We start from the raw sequence: 24387 nt of genomic DNA, 5'->3' as shown, positions 1-24387 counted from the left end.
AATAGCTCAAAATATGTCTCAAGCACTTGGTTGTTCTAATGTGGCTCCATATTGAAAGCAGGAACTCATTTCCTCCATCCTCTTATGTAATGTCGGCATCCCAACACATCAGCATTTACATAGATTAAACCCAGTTCTGGATTATTCCACTACACAGAAGGTGGCTGTTAAATCAACCCTTCAAACCAGCATATACACTATTAATGTAAATGCATCAATCTGATTTGAGTTTTACTTTATAGAAAAGTGAAAATAAAGAAACTTACAAGTTTATAATTTATTTTTTTCCATTATTTTCCTTAAACACTTCATTAGAGTCCTACAAGTTGTGTCCCCCAAACATCTTATTTAGATGTACTATTCACCCCTCTCTGACAAAGCATAAACTATGGAGTTCAGGAAATAAAGAAATGTTGAGGGCTGGGGGTGGGAGGTATACAAAAGCCCCCAAAAACCTATAAACTGAAGGGAAGAACATTATTTATCCTAGCAATCTCACTTCTAAAAACCACCTGTTAATTTCTAAAAAGCTCTCAGCATATTAAACATAATGGAAACAAAAATTAGTGCATTTCATTTTACAATATCACAAGCCATTTTTAAAATCAAAGTAAATAAATCAAAGGAATTAAAAAACAAAAACAGGCTGATTTTTCTCAATTAGCAACACTAGTTTGTGATAAAAAATATCCTATTCCTCCCACTCAGGGGGAAAAAGAAAAAAGTTAAATATAATAATTATGACTATTATTATAATACACAAGTACATCCACACCAAATTTTCTCCCACATATGCAGTTACACATAGGGCCCTAATGCCAGTTTTTAAAATGTAACAATTGACAAAGAATTAAAGAAAAATAAATATAAAATAGACTAAATATAACTGCAGAGCTTTTTTCCTCAAATTGCTTACTACAATCTTACAGATCTTAATACAACTGTTAGGACACAATCACCTTCAGAAGGTTTACATATCGAAGTCTTAAGTGACATTCAATATCAACAAATACATACTTCAGGATTCTGCCTACTCAGTCTAGCAAACTTTTGAGAAGCATCACTCATTTAAACAAACAGCTCTATACAACAACAGAGTTAGGGCATGGGAGGAGTTACTGTGGTAAACAGCACTTCCTGAGATTGTCTCTCTTGATTCACCTTTGGTCTGGAATTGTGCACCAACCATTTAAATGTGTAGGAGAACAATGGAAAAAGATAATTATTCATCTGTTTTAAAGGCATGGAAGAATAACAATGCTTTTGAAACATTTAAACACATTTTAGCAACTCAAACACATACAATTGACATGTGAACTGAAAAGGCTATGATAAAACTTGCATTATACTCAGAACTCCATGGACAAAATGATAAGACACAAACATTCAGCATTCATACTAGCACACACACACACACACCAATGATTTTCCTCGGGAAATCCTGAGCTTCTTATCTAGTACCTAAATGACAAACTGGCCCACAAAGAAAGATATACCATATCACAGAGGTGTGCTACACTGTTACAGACACATGTAATCCCTTACCTGAAAAGTACAGGCATACTGTATACATTTTATATCAATAAAAAAAAAGACAAAAAAAAAACGAACAAGACAGACTGGCATACTGTGCAATGTTTTGACACATATGCAATGTTATGACAACAGGCATTAGATTCACTACCCATCTAGCAGCTCAATCAACACAGCAAACACCTGATCTTTATAAGACACTGAGATCACAGCTCAAATGCACAAGACAAGTGCAGGGAAGACATTCCATCACTTTGCCTCAACTGTAAAAGTTAGTTTTTTCATCACATCTTTTTCAGTCCAGCCTTTCAAAACACTTGACAGCACACAACGAAGCAGACAAAAAGTACAAAACAACTGTAGCCACTGAGTACTTCTGTCTTTCTTTTCAGGAAGATCAGCTCTTCCCTTAATCTTGACAAGGTTTTCCAGTTCAGCCTCCCCCTGAGTAAATCATTCTTCAGTTCTGTCCATTCCACTCAAATAATTTGTCACTTTTCTCTTACACAATATAAAATGTACATTTCTGTTTTCCAGTTTTGAGAGTCACACCTACACATCTGAATTAGGGAGAAGCAGCAGTTTTGGACTATCTGTCCTCTTCTTGTTGCATATGGAGCAGCAGTGCTGGCTTGTTGGTGATGCTTCAGAAAGTACGCTCAAATGTGAAAAGAACCATACAGCATTGTACAGTGGTGCCGTGGACTGCAAATACCCCACAAACATACAGTCAACCAAATGCCACAGTCAAACCTTCGGGTCTCTTGCCATGGCAAATTCATCTGGACAAGTCCTGAGGGTCCCTGCCCACCTTGGTTTCTTTCCATTTCTCAGACAGCTCTTTTTATATTATTTTTTTTTTTTTAGGGCCAGAGCCATGTGTTGTTTGTCAACATAGTGCAACTCTTCGTGCAGTTAATGAGTAGACTTTATATATAGATTTTTATACTCTCTTTACATATTATATTAAGATGTGTAAATCTTTTGAGTATGTTTGAGTATCAAGGCGTCCTCTGTGATATTACTTTGGCGATCTTGGCGGGATGTTTTGCTCTTTCCCGCTTCGTCTGTTAAACCCTGCCTGAGGGGAGGGTCGTCTGCCTTGAGGGGGCCGTCTCTGCTGCTCTCTGAGTTTAAAACCTGGCCCCCTACTCCCACGCTGATAGCTGGGCTGCTCACGCGTCCCACTTTCGCCTCCTTTTTCCACTTTTTCACAAGGGCTGCTCTGAGGAATAGCAGAACCCTCTGTTTTGTTTACACGAAGCTCACGGAGTGGTTGGCTGGTTGTAGCTGAAGGAGTGGGGCTTGGAGATGTTGCTGGTGCAGGGGGCAAATCTTTGGGTGGCTTCTGACAGACCTCTGCGTAGCTGAGTTTCCGAGGCTCCTAAGAAGAGACCATCAACATGTTAATCCACATCAAACGTATTATCTGCTTTCACATACAGAATTGTCTGACCCTCAGATCTCATAATCTTACCGCTCATAAGGACAGGGAGTGGAAGTGACAGAAGAGGGAAAGAGAAAAAGAGAGAAAAGGGATGGGGAAGTAGAATGTAAAAAGAAAGAGTAAAAAATTCCCAATCTGCCATCCCACTACCTGATTTCCCTCAATGCGCTTTAGTCTCTCTTCACAGGGCCAGGCAAAACTGCGTAAACTCTTTGGGACTTCTGTTCAAGCTAAAAACAGAACTTACCTGTAAAGGGGTGTTGGAGGGGGGAGATGGGCTAGATGGAGCAGGTTTTGGGGAAAGTGCAGATTCAGTAAGATCAGGAACAGGAGAAGGAGCAGTGGTGATTGGAGCAGGACCAAGAGCTGCATTTTGTGATTCACTGTCAGGTCTCTTCACTTGATGTGCAACACTAAATGGAATGAGAGTGAAGTAATTGACTATAATAGGAGATGCGTCCACCAATCATTTTATTAAAAATATATCTATATAACCCCCCCTTTCCCCAAGGCTTCCAAGAATAATAGGTAAAAATGCTAAAGTTTAAAAACTTATCCACAGGAATGCATTTGCTTAATCTCACATCTACAAACATGCAGCTTGAGAGAACATATAGAGGTGCTGGTCATAAAATTAGAATATCATGAAAAAGTTTATTTATTTCAGCAATTCCATTCAAAAAGTGAAACTCAAATGTTGGCCAACTGAAAAGTATAAACATGTACAGCATTCAATACTTACTTGGGGCTCCTTTTGCCTGAACTACTGCAGCAACACAGTGTGACATGGAGTCAATCAGTCTGTGGCACTGCTCAGGTGTTATGAGCACCTAGGTTGCTCTGATAGCGGCCTTCAGCTCTTCTGCATTGTTGGGTCTGGGGTATTGCATCTTCCGCTTCACAATACCCCATAGATTTTCTAGGTCAGGCGAGCTTGCTGGCCAATTAAGAACAGGGATACCATGGTCCTTAAAAAAGGTACTGGTGGCTTTGGCACTGTGTGCATGTGCCAAGTCCTTTTGGAAAATTAAATTTGCATCTCCATAAAGTTGTTCAGCAGCAGGAAGAATGAAGTGCTCTAAAACTTCCTGGTAAACAGCTGCGTTGACCTTGGACCTCAAAACACAGTGGATTCTGTGCCTCTCCTCTCTTCCTCCAGACTCTGGAACCTTGATTTCCAAAGGAAATGCAAAATTTACTCTCATCAGAGAACATAACTTTGGACCACTCAGCAGCAGTCCAGTCCTTTTTGGAAGACGCTTGGGAGACTCTTCTGACGCTGTCTCTTGTTCAAGAGTGGCTTGACACAAGGAATGCGACAGCTGAAACCCTTTCATACGTCTGTGTGTTGTGGTTCTTAAAGCACTGACTCCAGCTGCAGTCCAGTCTTTGTGAATCTCCCCCACATTTTTCAATGGGTTTTGTTTCACAATCCTCTCCAGGGTGCGGTTATACCTATTGCTTGTACACTTTTTTCTACCACATATTTTCCTTCCCGTCGCCTCTCTATCAATGTGCTTGGACACAGAGCTCTGTGAACAGCCAGCCTCTTTAGCAATGACCTTTTGTGTCTTGCCCTGCTTGTGTAAGGTGGCAATGGTCGCCTTTTGGACAACTGTCAAGTCAGCAGTCCCCATGATTGTGTAGCCCACAGAAATAGACCATTTAAAGGCCTTTGCAGGTGTGTTAATCAGCTGATTAGTTAAGTGTGGCACCAGGTGTCTTCAATATTGAACCTATTCACAATATTCAAATTTTCCTCATTAGTTGTCAGTAATAATCATCAAATTAAAATAAATAAACACTTGAAATATATCAGTCTGTGTGTAATGAATGAGTATAATATACAAGTTTCACTTTTTGAATGGAATTAATGAAATAAATAAACTTTTAAATGATATTCTAATTTTATGACCAGCACCTATACATGCACACTAAGCAAGCAAATATAAGGGTGTATTTACCTGGACAGTGGGGTATCCTGTAGTAAAGTTATGGGTTTTGAGGTTGGTGTTAATGTAGTAGTAGCAGTAGAAGTAGAGCCTTCCACCTGAGAAGATCTTGAATCTTTAGTCATGTCTTGTTTAACAGCATCCAACTGCAACACAAAATTCCACATAATAGTAATACAGCTTCAATTATTTTAATGACAAGAAATATGTAAACAATACAAAGATGAATAATATTGTACCTTGTCCTTGTTAATGCCTTTCACCACATCAGCCATGCGATTCTCTAGAACCGATTCCATTGACGTGATAATGCCTCCAGGCAAACGGCCAGCCACACCCCCAGGCAGTGGTGGGAAGTTAGATGTCGCCAGGTCAAATTTAGGAGGTGGGCTTTTGACCTCAGCTAGTGAAAGTGGCCTCTGTAAATGAGGAGGAAAATAAATTAATAAAACGAGGGAGAGAGAAAAACTTGAGGCAGGAAGGCACAAATAACTACAATAAATGAAGAGGCTGGCTCACCGTTCGTTCATCTTCCCTTCTGCGTCTCATGCTCCGGTAACTTCCTCTCCTTATATACATATATTTTTAAAAAAAATAAATAAAAAATTATATAAAAAGATTAACACAAACACACAGCTTGGATTCAGAATATTACTGAAGACAAAGTTCCACATAACTGCTCTGTCTTCCACTGATGTCATGAGAGGAAAAAGAGGGATGAAAGAGCAAAGGAAATAAAACCTATGCTATCAATTGTCTCCCTCTGTGTGTGTACGCATGTAAAAACTAATAAAGATAATCATAAAGCAGTCCAAATTGTAAAATGATGTCAGGAAATCAAATTCACTGTCAGGAAATGGTCAGCTAATAGTGACACTAGAAGCTGTTGTGCTTTGATAACTTAGTTGCTACATACATGTAAATAATTCCATATTACATAGAAATGGCACAGAAAAATTGTGCTAAAAATTGAACATTGAATTCAGATTTCTCAAAATGTATAAACTTGGTAGCCCAAGGACAGACCTGGCTCGGCAGCCACTGCCTGGGTCAGAGAGATTGTTCTCGTTGGGAGAGGGAGGTGTATCAGTCAAGTTCAGTGTGGAGTTGTCTGAGCTTGACACACCAGGAGTAGTCCGGGGGGTCAGAGGGGTGCCAGAAACAGCCTCAGGCTGAGTTCCATCAGCACGGGCCTGTGGTTTGACATGGTTCCTACAAATAAACATAAAACTTTAATTTATGAAATACAAAAAAAATAAAGCTATATATTTTTTACCACACACACACTATTCTATGTGGTTGTGAGGTTTCTGACATGCTTGAATTTCAGGAAAAATCTCTACGAAAGCAGAAGGTTTAAAAGCATGGATTGGATGGTACGGACATATTTTTCCTGTCAGACATAACATGCATTTGCCTTTAGTATCAAGTTGAGGGCATTTCCAAACAGGTGGTGTATTAAAGTCCAACACTGAGGATGCAATAACAGACCACTTCTAGGCCTAACATTTATTACATAAATGCATTTTATTTTTTTTAGGTGAATGTTAGGATGACGGAAATGGCAACATGAAAACACACAACAAAGTGTCTACCTGAAGGTATTGATAACATTCTTTCTTGAATAAAGTGGAAGTCTGGAGAACAAAAAGAGTAAGTTCAGTAACAATGTGTTTCAGGATTACCACTAAGTCCCATCTATCTGAAACTGATCCAGATTTCTGCCTTGAGACACATTACATAGACTTCAGTTGATAGTGACCCATCAAGAACAGGAGATGTCATATGTAAAAGTAAGGGTAGAACGGTACGGCTTTCTCAAAACCGTTACTCAGTCCACCACTCATACCAATGTATAAGTCTACACTTTTTTATAAAGTAAATTTAGTTGCTGGATCTCTTTAAAATACTTAAAATACCAAGAGTAGGCAGTCAATGTAAAGAGGCAGATTCATTGTCATACCGGTTGCGGGGAAAGTGGCGTGTAAGACTGAGTGGTGATGAGCCAGTCTTGTAGTTTCCTGCTGTGCCAAAGCCATTAACAAATGTACTGTTCGGAAATGGAGCCTGCACAGGAGAGGGGAGAAGAGAAGGAGGAGAGGTACAAAAAAAAAAAAAGTCACAAACAGAACAAGCCCAATAAAAACAACTTTACTCAGTTATATGGACCCTCAGATCTCAGAGAGAGCCAAAAGCAATTTCCCCATCCACATATATACCTCTAATGTGCATCAGTCTAAACAATGGGTGTTAAAAATAATTAAGAAAATAGTAGAAACTCTATATGTCAACTTAAACCAAATGTGTTTAAAAAAACCCACTTAGCCTTAATGCAAACAATACTTTGCAAAATAAACACATCTAGTTATATATTGATATTCTCTTAATAAAGTTTGAGTTATATTAAAAATTTATAAATCACATGGTAGTATGCTGCTCTCACCAGTGGTGTTTCAAAGTATGGTGTGGGTGAGGGGGTCCACGCCTGTGGCAGCAGGCTGTAAAGAGGATATTGCTGAGGAGGCTGGTACATTTGTTGCAGGTAAACTGGAGACGAGTAATGAGACTGAGTGCTGCTTGCGTATATGGCAGAATCAACTGCACCATAGCCATTCTTAGCAAAGAAGGTGTTTATGGCCTTTATTCGAGCCTGAGGACACAAGTTTCATAGGGTTTCTAAATACAGTCACAACAGAAAAAAATTAATTACTTTCTTAAAATCCCCTCAGATCTCATAATCTCACGGTCATTAGGGCAGAACCACCTGCACTGATAGAGGAGAGAGAGAGGGGAGGAGAGGAGTGATGAAGCAGAGATGAAGAGGAGAAAGATGAAGAAATAAAGTCTCTACAGCAGCAGGGGCACTGGATCCTTCCAAGCGCGATACTGATCATCACTGGGGCAGTGAGAAATGCACAGATATTAAAATAATGACATTATTAATATTATTTCAATGTCAGATGTGGATTAGAGGAGTATAAAGCCCTCAGCCCTGGACTGTGTAATAACCAAACTCTGAAAGGGAACCACAACTCAACCTAAGTGGTGTTTGTGAACTAATCACCCCCAAGTCAGAAATAGACTTCAATATAATGTCATGGCTAAAATACATCAAACACAGAAATGTCTTTTAATAATCTTGCTGTATTAAGTAATGTGCTGTCCACTATCTTTTGGCCTTTACTGTAGTTCGGAGGGAGGGGACTGTAGGTTCTTCCATAACATTTTTTTCTCTGATCTGATTTAATTGTTAGAGTAGTTAAAGGGCCAACAATTAACCAAAGCGCATGCCAACTGATTTCCTCTAAATAACCCATACAAAGCTACACACATTTAAATGAATCAACTGACACCCCTTCCATGAAAAAAAAACATTAATTTGACTATCTGTCATGCCATTTGGCATTTTATAAAAGATCAATTCAAATACCACTACTGTCACAAGCTCTGACAAAAATAGTTGATGGGGTACATGGCAACAACACAAATTCAGCCTATTGACAGCTTCCGTTTGTACATCTGCTTACTGCAATCTAGGGTGTAATGCAGAAATTCATGTCCTCAAATCTCTGCCATGACAACTGAAGGATGATGTCCTCACTTTTGGAAACATCACTGAAACAAGAAGCAATAATGTGTTACATGGCCCAAAGTCTCAGCCACAGATGCTCCACCCACAAGTAGACGCAGAGTCCGATAACCTTCAGTGCCTTAAGCTGGCCTCACTGTCAGGATTCTACCTGTTGCTTTCTAATTTGTCTCTCTACATACGGGTATACCCACTTCGATGCATCATTTCATAGTGACTCTGACTGACTCCCTTCTAAATGTCATGTGAAAAGCAGACTTGTTATTGGTCGTTTTGTCATTCAAATTTCCTTTTCCTGCAGTAGTACCCAGTTCCTTGCCACATTTAATTGGAAACACAAGACTACATGGCTGGTATGAAATAGTATAGCCTTTTTATGCAGCAAAATTCAGCTGACGACTTTAATCAAGCTGTTACTTTAAACAAGCCATCACCATCTCAGCAAAAGCACTACAGCACTCACCATAATTGGCTTTCCCTGAAAGGTTTTCACATCCTCGCGTAAATATTTGTAGGCCTGTGAAATGAAGAACCAATTGTAAATTAAAAGTATATTTGATTTTAAAGATACTAAAATAAAGATAAAAATAAATAAAAACATTCATGCATCATTGCACAATAGTAATAAATTTTACCCTGCAGATTTTCTGAGTTTGAAATATACTGCCAGCTTAAGTGTGTGTACAGTTGTGAACTTTTTCTTACCTGTTGGGCATCAGTGTCAGACTGGAATGTGATGTACCAGTTGTTATTGTGAGCAAATTCAACACCAATAACCTGTGGACACTTCTCACTTTTGAACAGTGCCTCCACTTCCTGAAAAAGCAAACACAAATAGGAACAACATTAACACTGTCACATTTTGTTTAATGATTTAAAAAGTGCTTCTCATCCCATTTTACATAAGATTAGAGTGTATCACTGGGATATATTGTCCATTCAACCAGAAAAGTATGTGAGATCTGTTGAATGATAAGGTCTGGCTCGCTGTTTCCATACTAGTTCGTCACAGCGGTGTTTGGTGGGAAAAGGTCAAGGCTCTGTGCATGTCAGTCAAGTTCTTCCACACTTAACCATACCTTCATGGACCTTGCTTTGTGCACAGGTGCAGTCATGCTGGAACAGATAAAGGCTGTCCCCAAACTGATCTAACAAATTTAAAGGATACAAAAAAAATAATAATAAATAAACTGTCTGGGACTGCAGTAGAGAATGGCAACAGTTACCCAGTGTGTGTCTAAGCACTCTGCGATCTTGTGGTTGAGCTGCTGTGGTTCCTAAATGTTTCCACTTTTCAATAATAACACTCTAAGCTGATCATGGAATCCTTAAAAGAAAGATATTTCATGAACTAACTTTTATAATACCATGCTCTAATTCTCTGAACTCTTAGAATGACCCATTCTTTCACAAATTTTCATGAAGGCAGACTACATGGCTCAGTGATTTCATTCAGCTGAGGCTAAAGGGACTGAAGGAAACACCTGAATTCAATGAGGGGTTGTTTTTTTTTTTCTTAAGGCAAAATTGCTCCTACCTCTACAGGTGTGGTCTCGGATACTTCTCGAAGTATAATGATGCAGCGCTTATGATTGGGTCGAACTTTTTCGCCTTTCTCATCCACTTGCACCATGGGAGATGCTGTAAAATAAAACATTAAAAGAGGTCAAAATGAAAATATATAAACACACTAACTTAAGACAAAAATGGGGACATCCCAAAGTGACAGGTCAGAATTCTTAAAACGTCTTGAAATCATTTTTCTAACCTTAATACTTCCGAATTATACATTCTCATATCAGAACCATGGCTTGGAGGAACTTACTCCACTAGACAGCAGTGCAAAGAAAGTCTTACATTTAAGTCAGTGTTTTTACTTGCCTAGTCCAAGAAACAGAGCTTCTACTGCAGCTACCTAAATGCTACCACAACAGAGGGGCTAGCTCTGCTCCAAACAGACATTTTAAAATTTTCTTCCAAATGCCTTATCAGATTTAAACGATTTAAATATACAAAATAAAGATTTAATATCTGTAAGAAGTAAGCCAAAGATGAATGTACATGCAGCTTTTTTTCACTTCATGTCTGCATTATGTGCATAGACCAAATGTATTCCACATGTACATGCATTACCTCGCAGTACATCCAGTATTAGGTCCATATCAGTAGTCAGTAGTTTAATGCCCTCCATGCTGGCTATCGTCCAGATGGGCACAAACTGATCGCTATCCATCTGAGACATCAGGTAGAGGTCTTTAGACAGGTTTTCCCTAAACACACAAAATCAATGTTTTATTAAGAATTATTTGACCTTAGATTTACAAACTAAGCAAGATTAACTTGAATGTACAATCTGAAAAACCATTCAAAAAGTGAAGAATGTGAGAAGAGTGTTAATTACCTCGAGAAGCAAAATTCTAACTGCTTCTTCAGCGACTCCCTCAGAGACTCTTCAGAAATGGGCTGCAGCTCTTCAACCACATCTCCCTCAACTGCACACACATTTCAGCCACATTTAAAGGTTTGCCCTATGTATCTATTCACTTGCGTGTGCAAGCAAACATCTGTGTAGTGAGAATTTAATAGAGTAAGTGATGAAGTCTGACCTGGATCATACATTGGATAGGTGGCATCAGAGTCTACACCATTAAGTAGACCACCCTCTACAGGAGGAGCAGATTCAGAGTCTCCATAACCAGTACCATACCCCTTACACCCTACACATGAGAAGAAAAAGTGCATAACATTTCTGAAACAACTTGTGTTTAAATATTGGCATTTTGGATTATTGGCAATATTGGCATTTAAATATGGCCTATATTTGTCTACAATAAAATTTTAAATTGGCATATTGAAAATCTATATACATTTACATCAAGGACATTCCTTGCGGCCAATATTCTCAATTACAATTAAGAATCATGGTCAGCACTATTATAATTACTCAGAAAACTGTAAAACGTTTTAAACTGTATAAAGAGCCATTCTACATATATTTTAGAGGCATATTTTGTAAATAACTGTATAACCAAGCATCATGAAATTAGCCAACATTAACTGGCCAAAAGGATGTGAGTAGGCATTTTGTTTTTCTAAATTTGGATCACCTCTAACAGCTGCTTACCATTTTAAAAAACCCACTGTCAGAATAAGAACATGAGTTTTCAACACCCTTAACAGACAAGCTCAGTCATTCTGTTTACAACCAGCAAAAGCACTTTTTTTTTATTTTTTTTTTTTTTGCCTACACCAGTGACACCTTTTCTAGATGCCAGTTTTACCTTCAGACTGCTCTACAGGGGTGTGGGCTGCCTGTGGCCAATCAGGGCTCTCCATGGCCTCCTCTGGGTTATTGGTGGGAGGAGTAGATACTTCCTGCCAGACTTTGGCATTGGGATTCAGACCAGCCCCCTTTGTGGTAACCTTGAAGGTAAGATAAGAACAAAGTATGGGTTGTATAGATGTCCCAACAGAAGCTGCTTATCTACCATTATTATAAGTATGATGATAATTTCACTAAAGAGAAGAGAACTATGATTCAATAAATAGCATCAAAACTTTTACTAATTTCAGTAAACTAGTTGTTCGGGAACTTGCAACACAAATTGCAGATATTGGGTCACTGCATGGTCAGGCCAACTGCTAACTGTGAAACCTGAAGGATGAATTTGCTACACAGTGGAAATTCCATGTAAGGTGAAAGTAATGAAGTGTAAATGAAATGCAGATTAGCAGCACTTAAGTTCACCATTTAAACTTGTCATTACTCTCAAGTTAAAAACTTAACACACTGCACTGGTTTCAATAAATAACTCTGCTCATGCACACATTTATTGAAGGATACAAATAATGAAATAGAACTGCATTGTTTCCCTGACTTGGTTAGTCCCTAGAACCAATTAAAAGCTAAAGATCCAGGAATTTGGCCCAACCCATTTATAATGGGACAGCATTTTTTTTTCTGGGCACCCAATCATCATTTATATATCAGCTATAAATCAAAAATTACAAATTAAATATTCAATCAAACAAAATTCATATCAACTCTGAGGAGGAGACGTGTCCGTTTTCAGAACACAACCTACTGAGAACAGTAAATGTAGAATGCTAGGCCTGAAATGAAAGGTAACGTTGAATATTTATTACTGATATCCGAATGACCCCTCAGTACCCTCGACAAAAGAACTGTGTGTGCAAATTCATTATCGTGTATTTAACTAAAAACCATTCTGTGTTGACCTTTGACCAAAGCCTTGATATGTCCACATAGCTCAGGTTCATTCACAGGCCTCATTACGACCCTGGGTCTGTCTCAAATTCTGCCCTGTGCCCTACATAGACACTAAAGGGGGCTTTCAATGAAATGCTCTTTAACCCAACAGCATACATTATGTCCATTTCCCATCCAAAAAAAATCTGGGAAAGTGAGCACCAGTTCAGTGGAGAAGTCCAAACTCTTCTTTTTCAGAGCTCGTCTAGGGCACTGTAAAAAGACTGGGTGGGTTTGAGATTCAGCCCAAGAGCGTTAAAATAGCCTTTCACGAGCTTTAATCTAATCAATCTCCAGCAGTAATGCGGGCTGAGAGCTGCAGCCAACCCGCTACAAACCCGCATGTAAATCAGTCACCTGGCCGCCCTCACCGCAAACTGATTGGATTTAAACTGATCAACGCTATTTTCAAACCGCTGCGGGGGATTCGATTTCTGCTAGTAACTAAAAACAAAAATGAGCAAAATAGGCACAACTTTATAAACGGTTGTTATAAAAGGGTTAACGTTACACGAATGTGAGGTTATAACATTAAAAAGGACAACCTGTTGCTTGCCAAACAGCCCTCATTTATTTAATTATAACATCTGAGCTCAGAGCTTGCTTTTCTAACTTTGTCTTCAGCAACAGTCAGCATTACACCTGTCAGCTTCGTCAAATGTGAGGTCATTGTTGTCGTTTTTGTCATAAAGTTAAAGGCTTAATATTTTAAAAAATGTGCTTACGTAATAAACACTTAAAATGCGATTTCATGCCATTTACAATCCTTTAATGAGCGTCATATTGCTGTAAAATGCTACAACGAAGTCTTAACCTTTTCGTCCGACAGGCTAAACATAAGTCAGCAGTGTTGGCCTTCAAGGCCTAAGTCTCATTCACGTGGCCTTGTCTTTCTGCACACTCGCACAAACTGCTTCAAAAACAGAGCACAGTTCTAACACCTCTGCTCCTCTAAATTAAACAGTACAAACATTCATCAACCAACTCGAATAACACGCGTACCTCCGGGTACACGAGGCGGAACAACACACATAAAAGTCAGCCAGGCCTCAACGCTGCTAAACTCGAAGCTAAAGTCGGCGCCCGGACTAAAACCACGCCGAGTCGCTACGAAAGACCCGTTAAAACTCACCTCCACGAACAGCAGCATTATCCTTATCCAGGCGCCGATATCAGCTCTCTGTACACTCAGAGACTGAACGAACGTAACCTGCGAGGAGAGACCTCCACACTTAACTTTCTTTTCTCGTTTTGCGGAAAAGGCGCTCAATTACAACCCACCTCCACACGCACTGCGCTCCTGCAGCAGCAGCATGGTTCGCACCACAGCGGCGCTCTAGGGAGCTTCGCGCAGCTGATTGGCTCGGGCGCTTCTCCTGGGCCCACCCCTTCATCAGTCACATGCGCCGGCACGCTTTGAATATCTCTGCCTCCCCATTCATAGATCCGCCCGGACCAAAGCGTCATAATCTGCGTCACACAACTCAATCTCTGATTGGAGCTCTGACTCGTCTATCATCCCCCATACACCCGGAACCGGGCGACCTCATGATTCACCGCTGAGCACATGGCGAGAAAGAAAATAAGCTACATGACGAAACTCGGCCGAGAGCAACGGCAAAGCACAGGGCAGAAAAGAGCGTAGTACAATTCAGCCTGCGGCTTACTGCGCAGGAGAGCGGCCATAGGGAAACGTCTAAACCCACATGGACAAATGACGTGGGCATTATTTGTTTTCATTTGTTTGTAAAGTGAAACAAGTAACAAAGTGCCAGGAAAAAAAAAATACTTCAATATGGTATTTCCTCCTACACATTCAGTGCAACATTTCGATTTATTTCGCATTAAGCATTAAAATATAACACTAAAACTACTTAATATAACATTTCAAAAAAGCAATTGATATACGCCTGCACCCGCCATGTTAAAAAAACAACAACATACAAGATATTTTTGCATTTGATTGCATGTGATTATTAAAGGCAACGGTCACGATTCTAATCGACAGACCATTTTTTAGCTCTCCAGCCTATTTGAGTGTTGAAAACGGGTCAAATGTGTTTATGAATCCTCAGTGTCAATGAAATAAATAAAACAAGCTCTCTCACTCTGGGATCTGGAGGTTTTTAGACAATTGAGAAAACTCCAAACTTTGAAATGCATGAACCAAGATGAGGATATTGCTCTATGGTGTGTGCAGCCACACTATTTAATATTTGGACTATAGAATTATTTTAGTGAAAATGCCATCGTTTCATAATCCAGTGCACTGTAAAACAGTGGTGGCCATTAAACAACAGATTTGAAAACATATAAACATTTATATTACATGTTATTAATTAAGTTGTAAAGACCTAAAAATCATTAATAATCCGTTTTAACACAGAGATAGAAAGGGCAATACTGACCTCTTACTATGGTCTAACACTGAAAATGTCAGACAACTTACTAATAATATCAAGGTAAAGCATAAAATATGAGAATGTGAATTTAGTCATTTCATGTTAACCACATTATCAACAATGTCAAAAGTATGTTCTATCTGTGGTTAAATTATTCAGCTTGGGGGTTAAATGGTAGTGCTGGGCGATGTGAGTGCAAATCAATATTTAATATTGATTTCCATTATTATTATTAAATAATTACATTGATAATAATTGTACATTTTGCGATGATTACGATTAATGAACAATTATTTTGCATTTGTATTTTTGACCCTCATAGTTCAGTAATGAGGCTTGTAATGTAAATATGCTCCAGTATTAAATATGGGATATTTTATCTAATGTTCCTCTCTTGTTTTTTGAGCACTGTTTATATTTGGAGTGTAATTGTGCTTTGGTCCCCCCCCCAGGCTTTACATATGACTTTTTGTTCAGTGTCGTATTAATTATAGACAAAACACAGCACGTCCCAGTAGCGTCCATGTGGCAGATAGGGGCTAAAATCACATGACTACATCTTTGTAGCGTGGTTTTAAAGTGTTAGTACATGAACACACAGTGGGGACATAACCGAATAATAATAATAATAAACAAACAACAGTTAAAAATAATTGATATAAATGATATAGACAAGATTAAGTTGATTAGAATTTCTGAATGTCGATTTCCATTCATTTTAAATTATTTGCCCAGCCCTCTTAAATGGTTAAACTTTTTAACAAACCTGCTGAAACATACGTCTACTGATGGAGAAGTCAAAGGTCAGTATTCTGCGTGTTTTATCAATGAGGATAGATGTGGGTTCACTGCAAATTACAGGTCACTGTTACCCATTCAATTTGTTATAAATAATTATTAATGATTTTTAATGTGTTTTCAACTTAATTATGTTAAATTCTAAAATATTACCAATATTTTAAACAAGGCTTGATCCTTGTTTAGAAGACTGCTTTCCCAAATGTTGCTATAAGCCATATATTACATATTTCTAAATTTAAACAACACAGATTTGGACTTGAACATGATTTAAACAACCATATTTATAGATAAGCTATATCATACTGGTATTATTTCCAGTTAAATTAAAAACATGATAGTATTACCTCTGCTCACCTTGAAGGGAAGAAAAAAAAAAGCAGGCATCTCCACACAAGTTGTAACACTATTGAAATGGCCTTTCTGATAAACACTGCTCTATGCATGTCATACTTTACAATTAAAGACTAGTGGAACTCTTTTGTACTGCTTACTGGATTCTAGTTCATCATTTAAGTTTGTTTAGAATGTCCTGATGTGGAAAAATGCAGATATTTTGGACTCGATTATGTAGCCAATTTTAAAACACATTAAAAAAATATTCTTCTTAAATTCCCAGTAAATGGTTTTGTGGCTTTAAGAGATTGAATGCAGAAATTATTAATTGACATTTAACATGGGCATACAACATATTTGGAGTGTTGGCATCCCTGAAAACTGCAGCACTTCAGAGTTCAGCTTTTGCCTGATGATAGTATGGTTATGATATGCGTATTTGCCCATACAGTATATGCCTGAATCTTTTCCATTTTAAACTTGTAATAGGAATAAAAACAATCTAATCAACAAAGTACATTGTGTCAGGAACACAGAAACGGCCAAATCATGAAGACCAATGTTAGGAAAATATGTGTGTGTTTTTCCTGTTCTAATACACCTGACTCAGCAGATGAATAGCTTGATACATATACCCAAAATATCTGTAAAGACCTGAAACCCTATGTTTCTTTTTAAATCAACTATTAATAATAGTATTAATAAAGAATTTACCCCGATTTACCCTACAGCAAGGGTCTCTCCTGTTCAAGGATGGCTTTTACATTAGACAATGTTGTGAGAATTTGACTGTGTTCAGCCACAATATGTATTAACCCATATTAGAGCAAAATGGCGAATTTTGTTGGGGACTTAAAGATCACTAACACTACTTCAGTGCATTCCAAAGGTTTTAGCTGGAGCACAACTTCTTGATACAATGCAACTCCACAGCCCACTGCAGGGAGTGTTTAAACCCCCCTCCAATAGAACCATAGGGCAGGTTGTATACAGCTGAACAAAATAGTTTTTAATGGGGAATTTTGTGTGTGTGTGTGTATATATATATATATATATATATATATATATATATATATATATATATATATATATAGGTGAAGAGGTCTCTACTTATTAATAAAGACTTTGTATTTAGAACAAACTGTACATATCTGCAAAAAACATGTACATGAGGGCATACTTTAAATTGAACCAATGATTCAATTCACTGATTTCCTCAACAGTTTATGTTCAAAAGCATTGCTGAAAACACTTATGATGTGGATTTGAGGAAACATTCACCTGCATTGTCTTTCAGATTAGTGCATTTGGCTAATATTAAATATATTATTCTTTAATGATACAGGGTGATACTGGAACCATACACTACGTGAGAAGGTTAGGCACCCCATAACGACAGTGATATCTGTGAGTTTAAGGTGAGCAAGTCCAGCACTGGTGAGAGCGTTATACAATATTTTAATTGCACTGGGAAACCCACACTCAACAGATATGTCAGCTGTGAACGACCCATGTCGTTCACAATGTTCAACAATGTAAACCCTGCACCCTTACTAAGAGTCAGTCATTTCAACAGGTCACTCTCTCATAGTGAAAGAACAGCGGCCACATGGCTGAGAGCAGTTCAACACAGGAGCCTCTGTGCCCAGGCCATAAGGCGCTTCAGTCCAGGCCATATGTTAATCCTTCACAACTAAGCCAGCCATTAATGAACGACTCGCAACAAACGAAAGGATCAAGAAAATGTAAAAAACACTCCCGCTGCACTTTCTTACACTACGTTAAAAGGGCTACGGTTGTTTATCTCGGGTTAGTTTGTTGAGTCAACTCGTCTTTATAGCGGGGTTAAACTCGCTAAAACACTGAGCGAGAGAGAGTAAATAACTCACAAACGTGCGCTAGAAATGGAAAACACACTCACAGCAACAGTAGAGACAAGCCGTACGAAGGTCTCTGGTGATCCCGGTTTGATGAACGGGGTTGTCTGCGGTCGCTAAGAGTGTCTAAGTGTCAGTTAATTTAACCCCGGAGTCCTCAGGTTGACCGGTAGCTAAATGTTAGCCATATCATGTAACAGAAGCTCATACGTTACTCCACAGTCGCGAGTCTTAGCCCTTAACTTGGTCCCCGCTCTCCTGCGCCCACTACCGTGCACGCTCCTTCCAAAAAAGGAAGCGAAGCACACGAGTCTGAAGTTGGCCTCTCATTCGCCAGTTTATTAGATTGATCAGTTCCACCTTAAATGGTGCAGCAGTTCCATTAGGCTCCAGAGCGCCCTGCTCTAGTGCCAGTGCTTGTCCGGGATGGGAGGCGTGTCTACAGACTTTTGAACATATAGAGCCAGAGTAAATAGCGGAGAAGTTGAGTCAGGTGGACCTTCAGAAGAGCACTAGAGTTGGGTCACTGTAGGTCAAGACCCGACTGGACCTTTTATCCTATTTTAAAAGTCGCAACAGACATCAACACCGGTGAATTTTCTCAGAGAGATCAACCAGTGATCAATGAGGATTTCATCAAAATATGATGAGTTTACATCAGGGACAGTGGCCACATGGCCGAGCTGACCACGAATCTAACCGCGGTTTGCAGGTCATGAGACAAGGTCCCGTCAGCCCCCAGGGTGTCAGAGGGTTATTGCTGCATCATTGAAGGTGGAACGGGAAATTGGGATAAAGAGCAGGCGAACAACAAGCAAACCACAGTATGATCAAACTTTGGTACAAGGCTGTACATAGATTTCCCATGTAGTGGCTCTCATGGATGTGACAGAGGAGGGGGAGGGGGAATGGTGGGTCTATAGTGCCGATTCAGCGCGCGGTCTCTCTCTACCATACACACACACACAGGCCCAGACTCACCATGCTGCCTCCGTCCTTCCCGGCTTCAGCTCTGTTCTTGTCTCCAGTCGCTGATCTTGACTCGACCTCCTCCGTTTGCTGTAGTGAGCCGCTGGTCTCTGAAGTCATCGGCCGCTTTTGCCGCGGTTTTGGCCGGGATCGGTGTTTCTCTCTCTCCGCCTCGATGCAACAAGCACTTGCTCTGACTAGTTTGCGTCGGTTTGTGTTATCTTCTTGAAACACAACAGAATTAACGCTCTTGACCGAAACGTTAAGATTACGACTGATTCTTGACTTGAAACATTTACTGTCCACTCATATCGGAATTAAGATTTGTATGAGCCGCAGCGCCGAGAATCTCCAGATCACCGGGCGCCTGACAGTAATTCACACTCCACCACCGTCCCGACACACAATGCGACTACAGCGCTGATGTGAATGAATCACATTCCTGTTTCGGTTCTTTTTGTATGAATCAAGCAATAGATTCCTACAAATTTAAAATGATTCGAACCTTGGATTTTGAAACACGTAAACCGAAATCCAGTATATTTTTTAAATGTATTAAATAAACCCGGAAATTGCTTTTATATAAATGGATAAAATCCCCCATTTATAAGACTCTCGTTTGGTTGTGGTATAAATTGTTTTATCATACCATTGTCTAATGCGCAAAGTGAAATTAAATAAAGATCTGTTATAAACTAAAATAAATAGTCTCACCAATATAATTGTAGTCCAGAATTACTCAAAAGAAACACATTTATGAGTATCCTGCTTTCTGATATGTGCAGCACATGCAACTACAATTTTTGTTTTTTATTTATTTCGTTTTTAAATAGTGAATCCAGTTTCGATTCACTTAAATTGTGAGTCAGAAAGAACCGGTTCGATAAACTGATTCGAAATTTCCATCACTAAGCGACCGCCCCTCCACCACCTCCAGCGCGCATTCGCTCTCCTCCCCGGCAACAGTGTGCAACACGCCGCATAGCAACCAGTGGGCGCCCTCTCCGCATAGCGACGGACGCGCGGCAACGACTGCAGCCTGGCAACCGCCAATCATGACGCAGCGAATATCAGACTCCAGCCTTCAACGGCTGAACGGCGTAGTTCGTTAACAGCGAGTCGAACAGTTCACAGCAACAGTCTTAAAGGCGCAGTACACAGCATTTCTGGGAAGAAAAAATAAATTAAATAATAATTACTTTAATTTTTCAAAATGTATCTAAAACCAGTTTTGCTGGATAGTTTAAGAAAAAAAGTTAAGGTAAAACATTTATGTTGGTGTTGTAAATATTTCAACCAGAAGCTTATCACCTCAGCTGATTGATGATTCATTAAGTGAACTATTTCACATCACAACAGTTTGGATTAACTGGATAAATGAACTCAACAATGTCATTATGTAGAGGTATTGTAGTGGAAATTCAATTTACATGCATTTATTCACATATAGTCTGAACTTGTCTTCACAGTTTAGAAACCCATACCTATTGGTCCTAGGTGTGACATGTGATCTAATAATACAGTAATGTATTAAAATGTTCCAGAAAATTCACATTGTTTTTGTTTTAACAAGTGGCTGATTTTCAAGCAAGACTACCTCACCCATCATTTTAGAAAGCTGTACACACAAAGCAGGGCACACCTCAACTGCATGCCTATTTGACAAACAGGTTTGCTATGTTTGAGACAAATATACAGTTATTTCAGAGATTTTCAACTGCATGAGCTAAAATAAAAACAAAAAATGTATCTCAGAGATTTACCTTCAGTGTGTGGTGCAGTTAAATGTGTATCAATTTTTTTTTTTTTCTAAATTTAAAATTGGCAGTGTGCTTACAAAGTAGGATGCTCACTTGACTAGCTCACTAAAAACAACTTTATAGGAGAAAGACTTCTGGAGGTTCCTACTTGTTTAATCGTCCTGTAAATTGCCCATCTACTTTTTTGTAGCTCATTAACACCACAGCCCTATAGTCTGGGTGTAGTACTCAGTATATCACTGAATTTCCCCTGAGTATAAACTGCCAAGTCTTATCTTGCTGCAAAGCAAAACTGCCCTGAAACAGCATTCTATCTCTTAAAGTGATATTGCCATTTTTGCATTTAGCCCCCCATCAATTAAGATTGATCCATTCAGAGAAAGATTTTCCAACTGTGGTTCACATTCGTCGTAGAACATGTTTATAAATATTTATCAACATGTGTTTCTGGATTATTTTAGGACTTTATTCTGTATAAAGTTGATCTTTTTTAATTCAGCTGTTATTTGATTTTAGGTGTCAAGTGTCCCAACAGTTGTTAGAAATGCTTATTGGGTAATTTAATTGGAATAGTTAAATATATGGAATATAGTTAAACGCAGAGTCATAGCTACTTAGTTAGATACAGTTTAATTACAATAAAGACATTGTAAATAACAAAAGACCTGTGTACATCTCAAGAGTGATCTGCATTTTAACAAACTCCCCTTTAGTCTATTATAAAGTTGTAAAATTGTGTGTGTATGGATGAAATCAAAGAGCATTTAGGCCTTGGTGGTGCCGGACTGTGACGCCTGTTGGCTGTGCAGCTGCTGTAGCTTCATGTTCATGACTTCGACTACAGCTGTAAAAGGGGGGAAAAAAGTGAACATGTGAAAAGGCACTGATGTTTATGACTTTTTGACGTCAACATACCACAATGAATACACCTCTCAGAATCTACGCCCTCTACTGTATGTTCACCAAGATTTAGGAAGAAATGTGAAAGTTTTAACAGAAAGTATGATTAGTGCTGTTTAATAAGTAGACATTTTAAAATTAAAATTTAGTTATTTACACCCTTCTTACAATTAATCTTACAATACAAACACAAATCAAATAAAATTAACTTTCATTTTCACCTTGCTTCATAGCATGCTTTTCTTGGAGAGCAGGCTGTATCTTCTCAATCTGTTTCGTGAGAAAGTCGATTTTGCGTTTGAAAAATTCTTTACTGTCCTCTACTTTCTGAAAATAAAATGCACCTGTTGTTAGAACTCCATAGAAAAATGTATGTCTGTACACAACCAAACGTAAGCAAAATACTCAGTCAGTCACCTTCTCTACAAAGTAACCTGTTCCCACATCTACCAGTACATGTTCTACATCATGCAGAGTTCCAGGAACATACATCTAAATATATCAGTTAAAGATAATAGCAGATTTCTTTTACTCAACCACAAATTTATATTTTGTACATATAAACAAGTTTAGTATTTTCTGCCTACAACTTTCAAAAAGGTTGGGACAGAGCATGTTTATAAGCACATGTTCTCTTGCTTATAAATGTAATGCTTTACAAGGGTGTAATTTTAATATTCTACATCCGTTTACATTTACTTTAGCTCTTGTCTCTTTTTTTCCACTGTGTTGCAAGAACCAAATTCAAAAATCCGTTATATATATATACATAATATATATATACACACACACAAAACAAACATTGGTCAATGAAAACACTGGAATTTGTTTTGTTACACTTTTACACAATGTTTCTGAATTCATGAATGACTTATTGTCAAAAACTGTAAAATGAAAACACCAAATGTTATCATCATAAACTGCTGAGAGTAACTCAGTTAGAAAAAGGATACAGAGCTGGTAAGAGGCACAAGTAATTCTTTTCCTGAGAGAAAGACAAGAAAAACATGACTCAATAGAAATTGAATTAACATATTATTTATGCATTAAGAAAATAGTGGCTCCCATTTCTGGTCCTGGGGTGTTCAGTCCTACATGTATTATAGCTGCCCAGCTCCCTAAATACCCTAACCAAATAATCAGATAATAAAAATTAACTACAGTTTTAGTGGTTATGTTAGAATAGGAGAACCCTAAAGTCCCCAGGACCAGGTTTAGAAATCCGTGATATAGAACAGGAATTATACATGAAAAATATATATTAAACAACCTCACCTTCATTACCCTTTTTGAGAACATTCAGACTGTCCTTGGCTTCTACATATTTTGTTTGGACTACTTTTAACTGAGCTATTGATGATGACAGGAAATCTGTCTCCTGGGAAACAAAAAACAAAAAAAAGCAATCATAATTAAGAGCCACCCATACATTCTCTGACTTGTTTAATGCACACTAGTCTGTGGCATGGTTTGGTATGTTGGTTGGCTGGTTGGTTTGTCTAGTAACACAACTGCCCTCCACATAGAAGTTTGGTTTTCATATTTGGCAGGAACACCACACTATACCAATCAGAATCTGAAAGCTGGACCTTTAACACTACATTTCTCTACCACTGAACCATGATTAAAAAATATAAATCGCTTTCTATAAGAGAATGCTTAAATATGCTTTAGGTAGCGATCATTCTAAAACAGAACATGAAGGGTGTATTAAATACCAGCAGTTTTACACACATTTAACGAGAGAATATTGATATTTTTCATATTTCCCTTCTCTTCCAAACAATGCCAGGTTCACAGAGGAGCCCAACTCGCTCCCATTCTAACAGAACTCATGTTCATGGTCTGAACTGCAGCTAGGAAAATAAAAAACTAAAATATATATCATGTTACTCAGATATCAGTGTCTTTAATTTCACGTCTTGAAAACCAGTCATGTCTAACATACACGTTTGTTCAACACCAACTCGAGTATCTCACAATGGTGTTTATTATAAGGGTTTTCATGAATGTTAACGTATGTCCAGGGTCCTTCTCCCACACGCCCATTCTCAATTAGCTTTAGCACGGAGCTAGCGGCAGCATGAGCGCGATTTGCACTGTGCTAAGCAGCACGCACTGAAAACATTCACCGCGTTTATAAACGACATTAAGCAGTTGTGGTTAACTGACAGTCTGTGCGTTACCTGCTCGAGCTGAGTCTTTAAACCCTCCAACTGAGGGAGAGACAGCTCCGTCAGATTCACAGCCATGTTCGAGCAGACAATACGGCAAGGTTCCGGTTTAAACGGAAACGGAATGGGGTCTCTTCAGTGTCTATGGCTCCATCCTAAATCGATTTACTTATCTCTCCATAGTGCACTCTGTAAACTCTGAAACACTGGGCTTTTCACTCAGTCAGCATACCCCACTCACTCTGAATTCACATGGTGAAGGTGTTTTTTGTTAGACACTGTTGTGTGCAGGACCAGTACTGATTCATACACAGTGCACTACGTAGGGCGCCCTCTGAGATTCATCTTTGCCCCATTCTCCAATAGCAATCTGTAGGTTA

The 24387-nt window shown here is 38.7% G+C and overlaps 2 protein-coding genes across 6 annotated transcripts; both read right to left on the bottom strand.

Annotated features, from left to right (window-relative positions):
• Positions 1–1434: 1434 nt before the first annotated feature.
• Positions 1435–19555, bottom strand: larp4ab (La ribonucleoprotein 4Ab). Of its 5 annotated transcripts, none has more exons than XM_066664538.1 (17): positions 19186–19555; positions 11803–11944; positions 11128–11238; positions 10923–11013; positions 10655–10791; positions 10059–10162; positions 9227–9337; positions 8985–9038; positions 7376–7582; positions 6896–6999; positions 6528–6569; positions 5959–6144; positions 5452–5500; positions 5172–5351; positions 4945–5078; positions 3228–3393; positions 1435–2917 (listed from the first exon to the last, which is right to left on the bottom strand). In XM_066664538.1, exons 1-17 carry the CDS (start codon positions 19291–19293, stop codon positions 2555–2557), a joined length of 2289 nt encoding a protein of 762 aa, XP_066520635.1. In that variant the 5' UTR covers positions 19294–19555; the 3' UTR covers positions 1435–2554. The 5 variants fall into 5 exon arrangements, with proteins under 5 accessions (XP_066520635.1, XP_066520638.1, XP_066520639.1 ...); XM_066664541.1 differs by lacking the exon at positions 19186–19555 and adding an exon at positions 18249–18487; XM_066664542.1 differs by lacking the exon at positions 19186–19555 and adding an exon at positions 14073–14166.
• A 1981-nt stretch (positions 19556–21536) lies between these two features.
• Positions 21537–24206, bottom strand: pfdn5 (prefoldin 5). Its single transcript, XM_066666228.1, has 6 exons — positions 24020–24206; positions 23109–23211; positions 22787–22818; positions 22251–22325; positions 22055–22160; positions 21537–21777 (listed from the first exon to the last, which is right to left on the bottom strand). Exons 1-6 carry the CDS (start codon positions 24083–24085, stop codon positions 21698–21700), a joined length of 462 nt encoding a protein of 153 aa, XP_066522325.1. The 5' UTR covers positions 24086–24206; the 3' UTR covers positions 21537–21697.
• Between the last annotated feature and the right edge of the window lie 181 nt (positions 24207–24387).

The sequence above is a fragment of the Hoplias malabaricus genome, chromosome 3, assembly GCF_029633855.1.
Source record: "Hoplias malabaricus isolate fHopMal1 chromosome 3, fHopMal1.hap1, whole genome shotgun sequence".
Taxonomy (NCBI): domain Eukaryota; kingdom Metazoa; phylum Chordata; class Actinopteri; order Characiformes; family Erythrinidae; genus Hoplias; species Hoplias malabaricus.
Note: the sequence above shows the minus strand (reverse complement) of the source record. Positions and strands in the feature narration are given on the sequence as shown.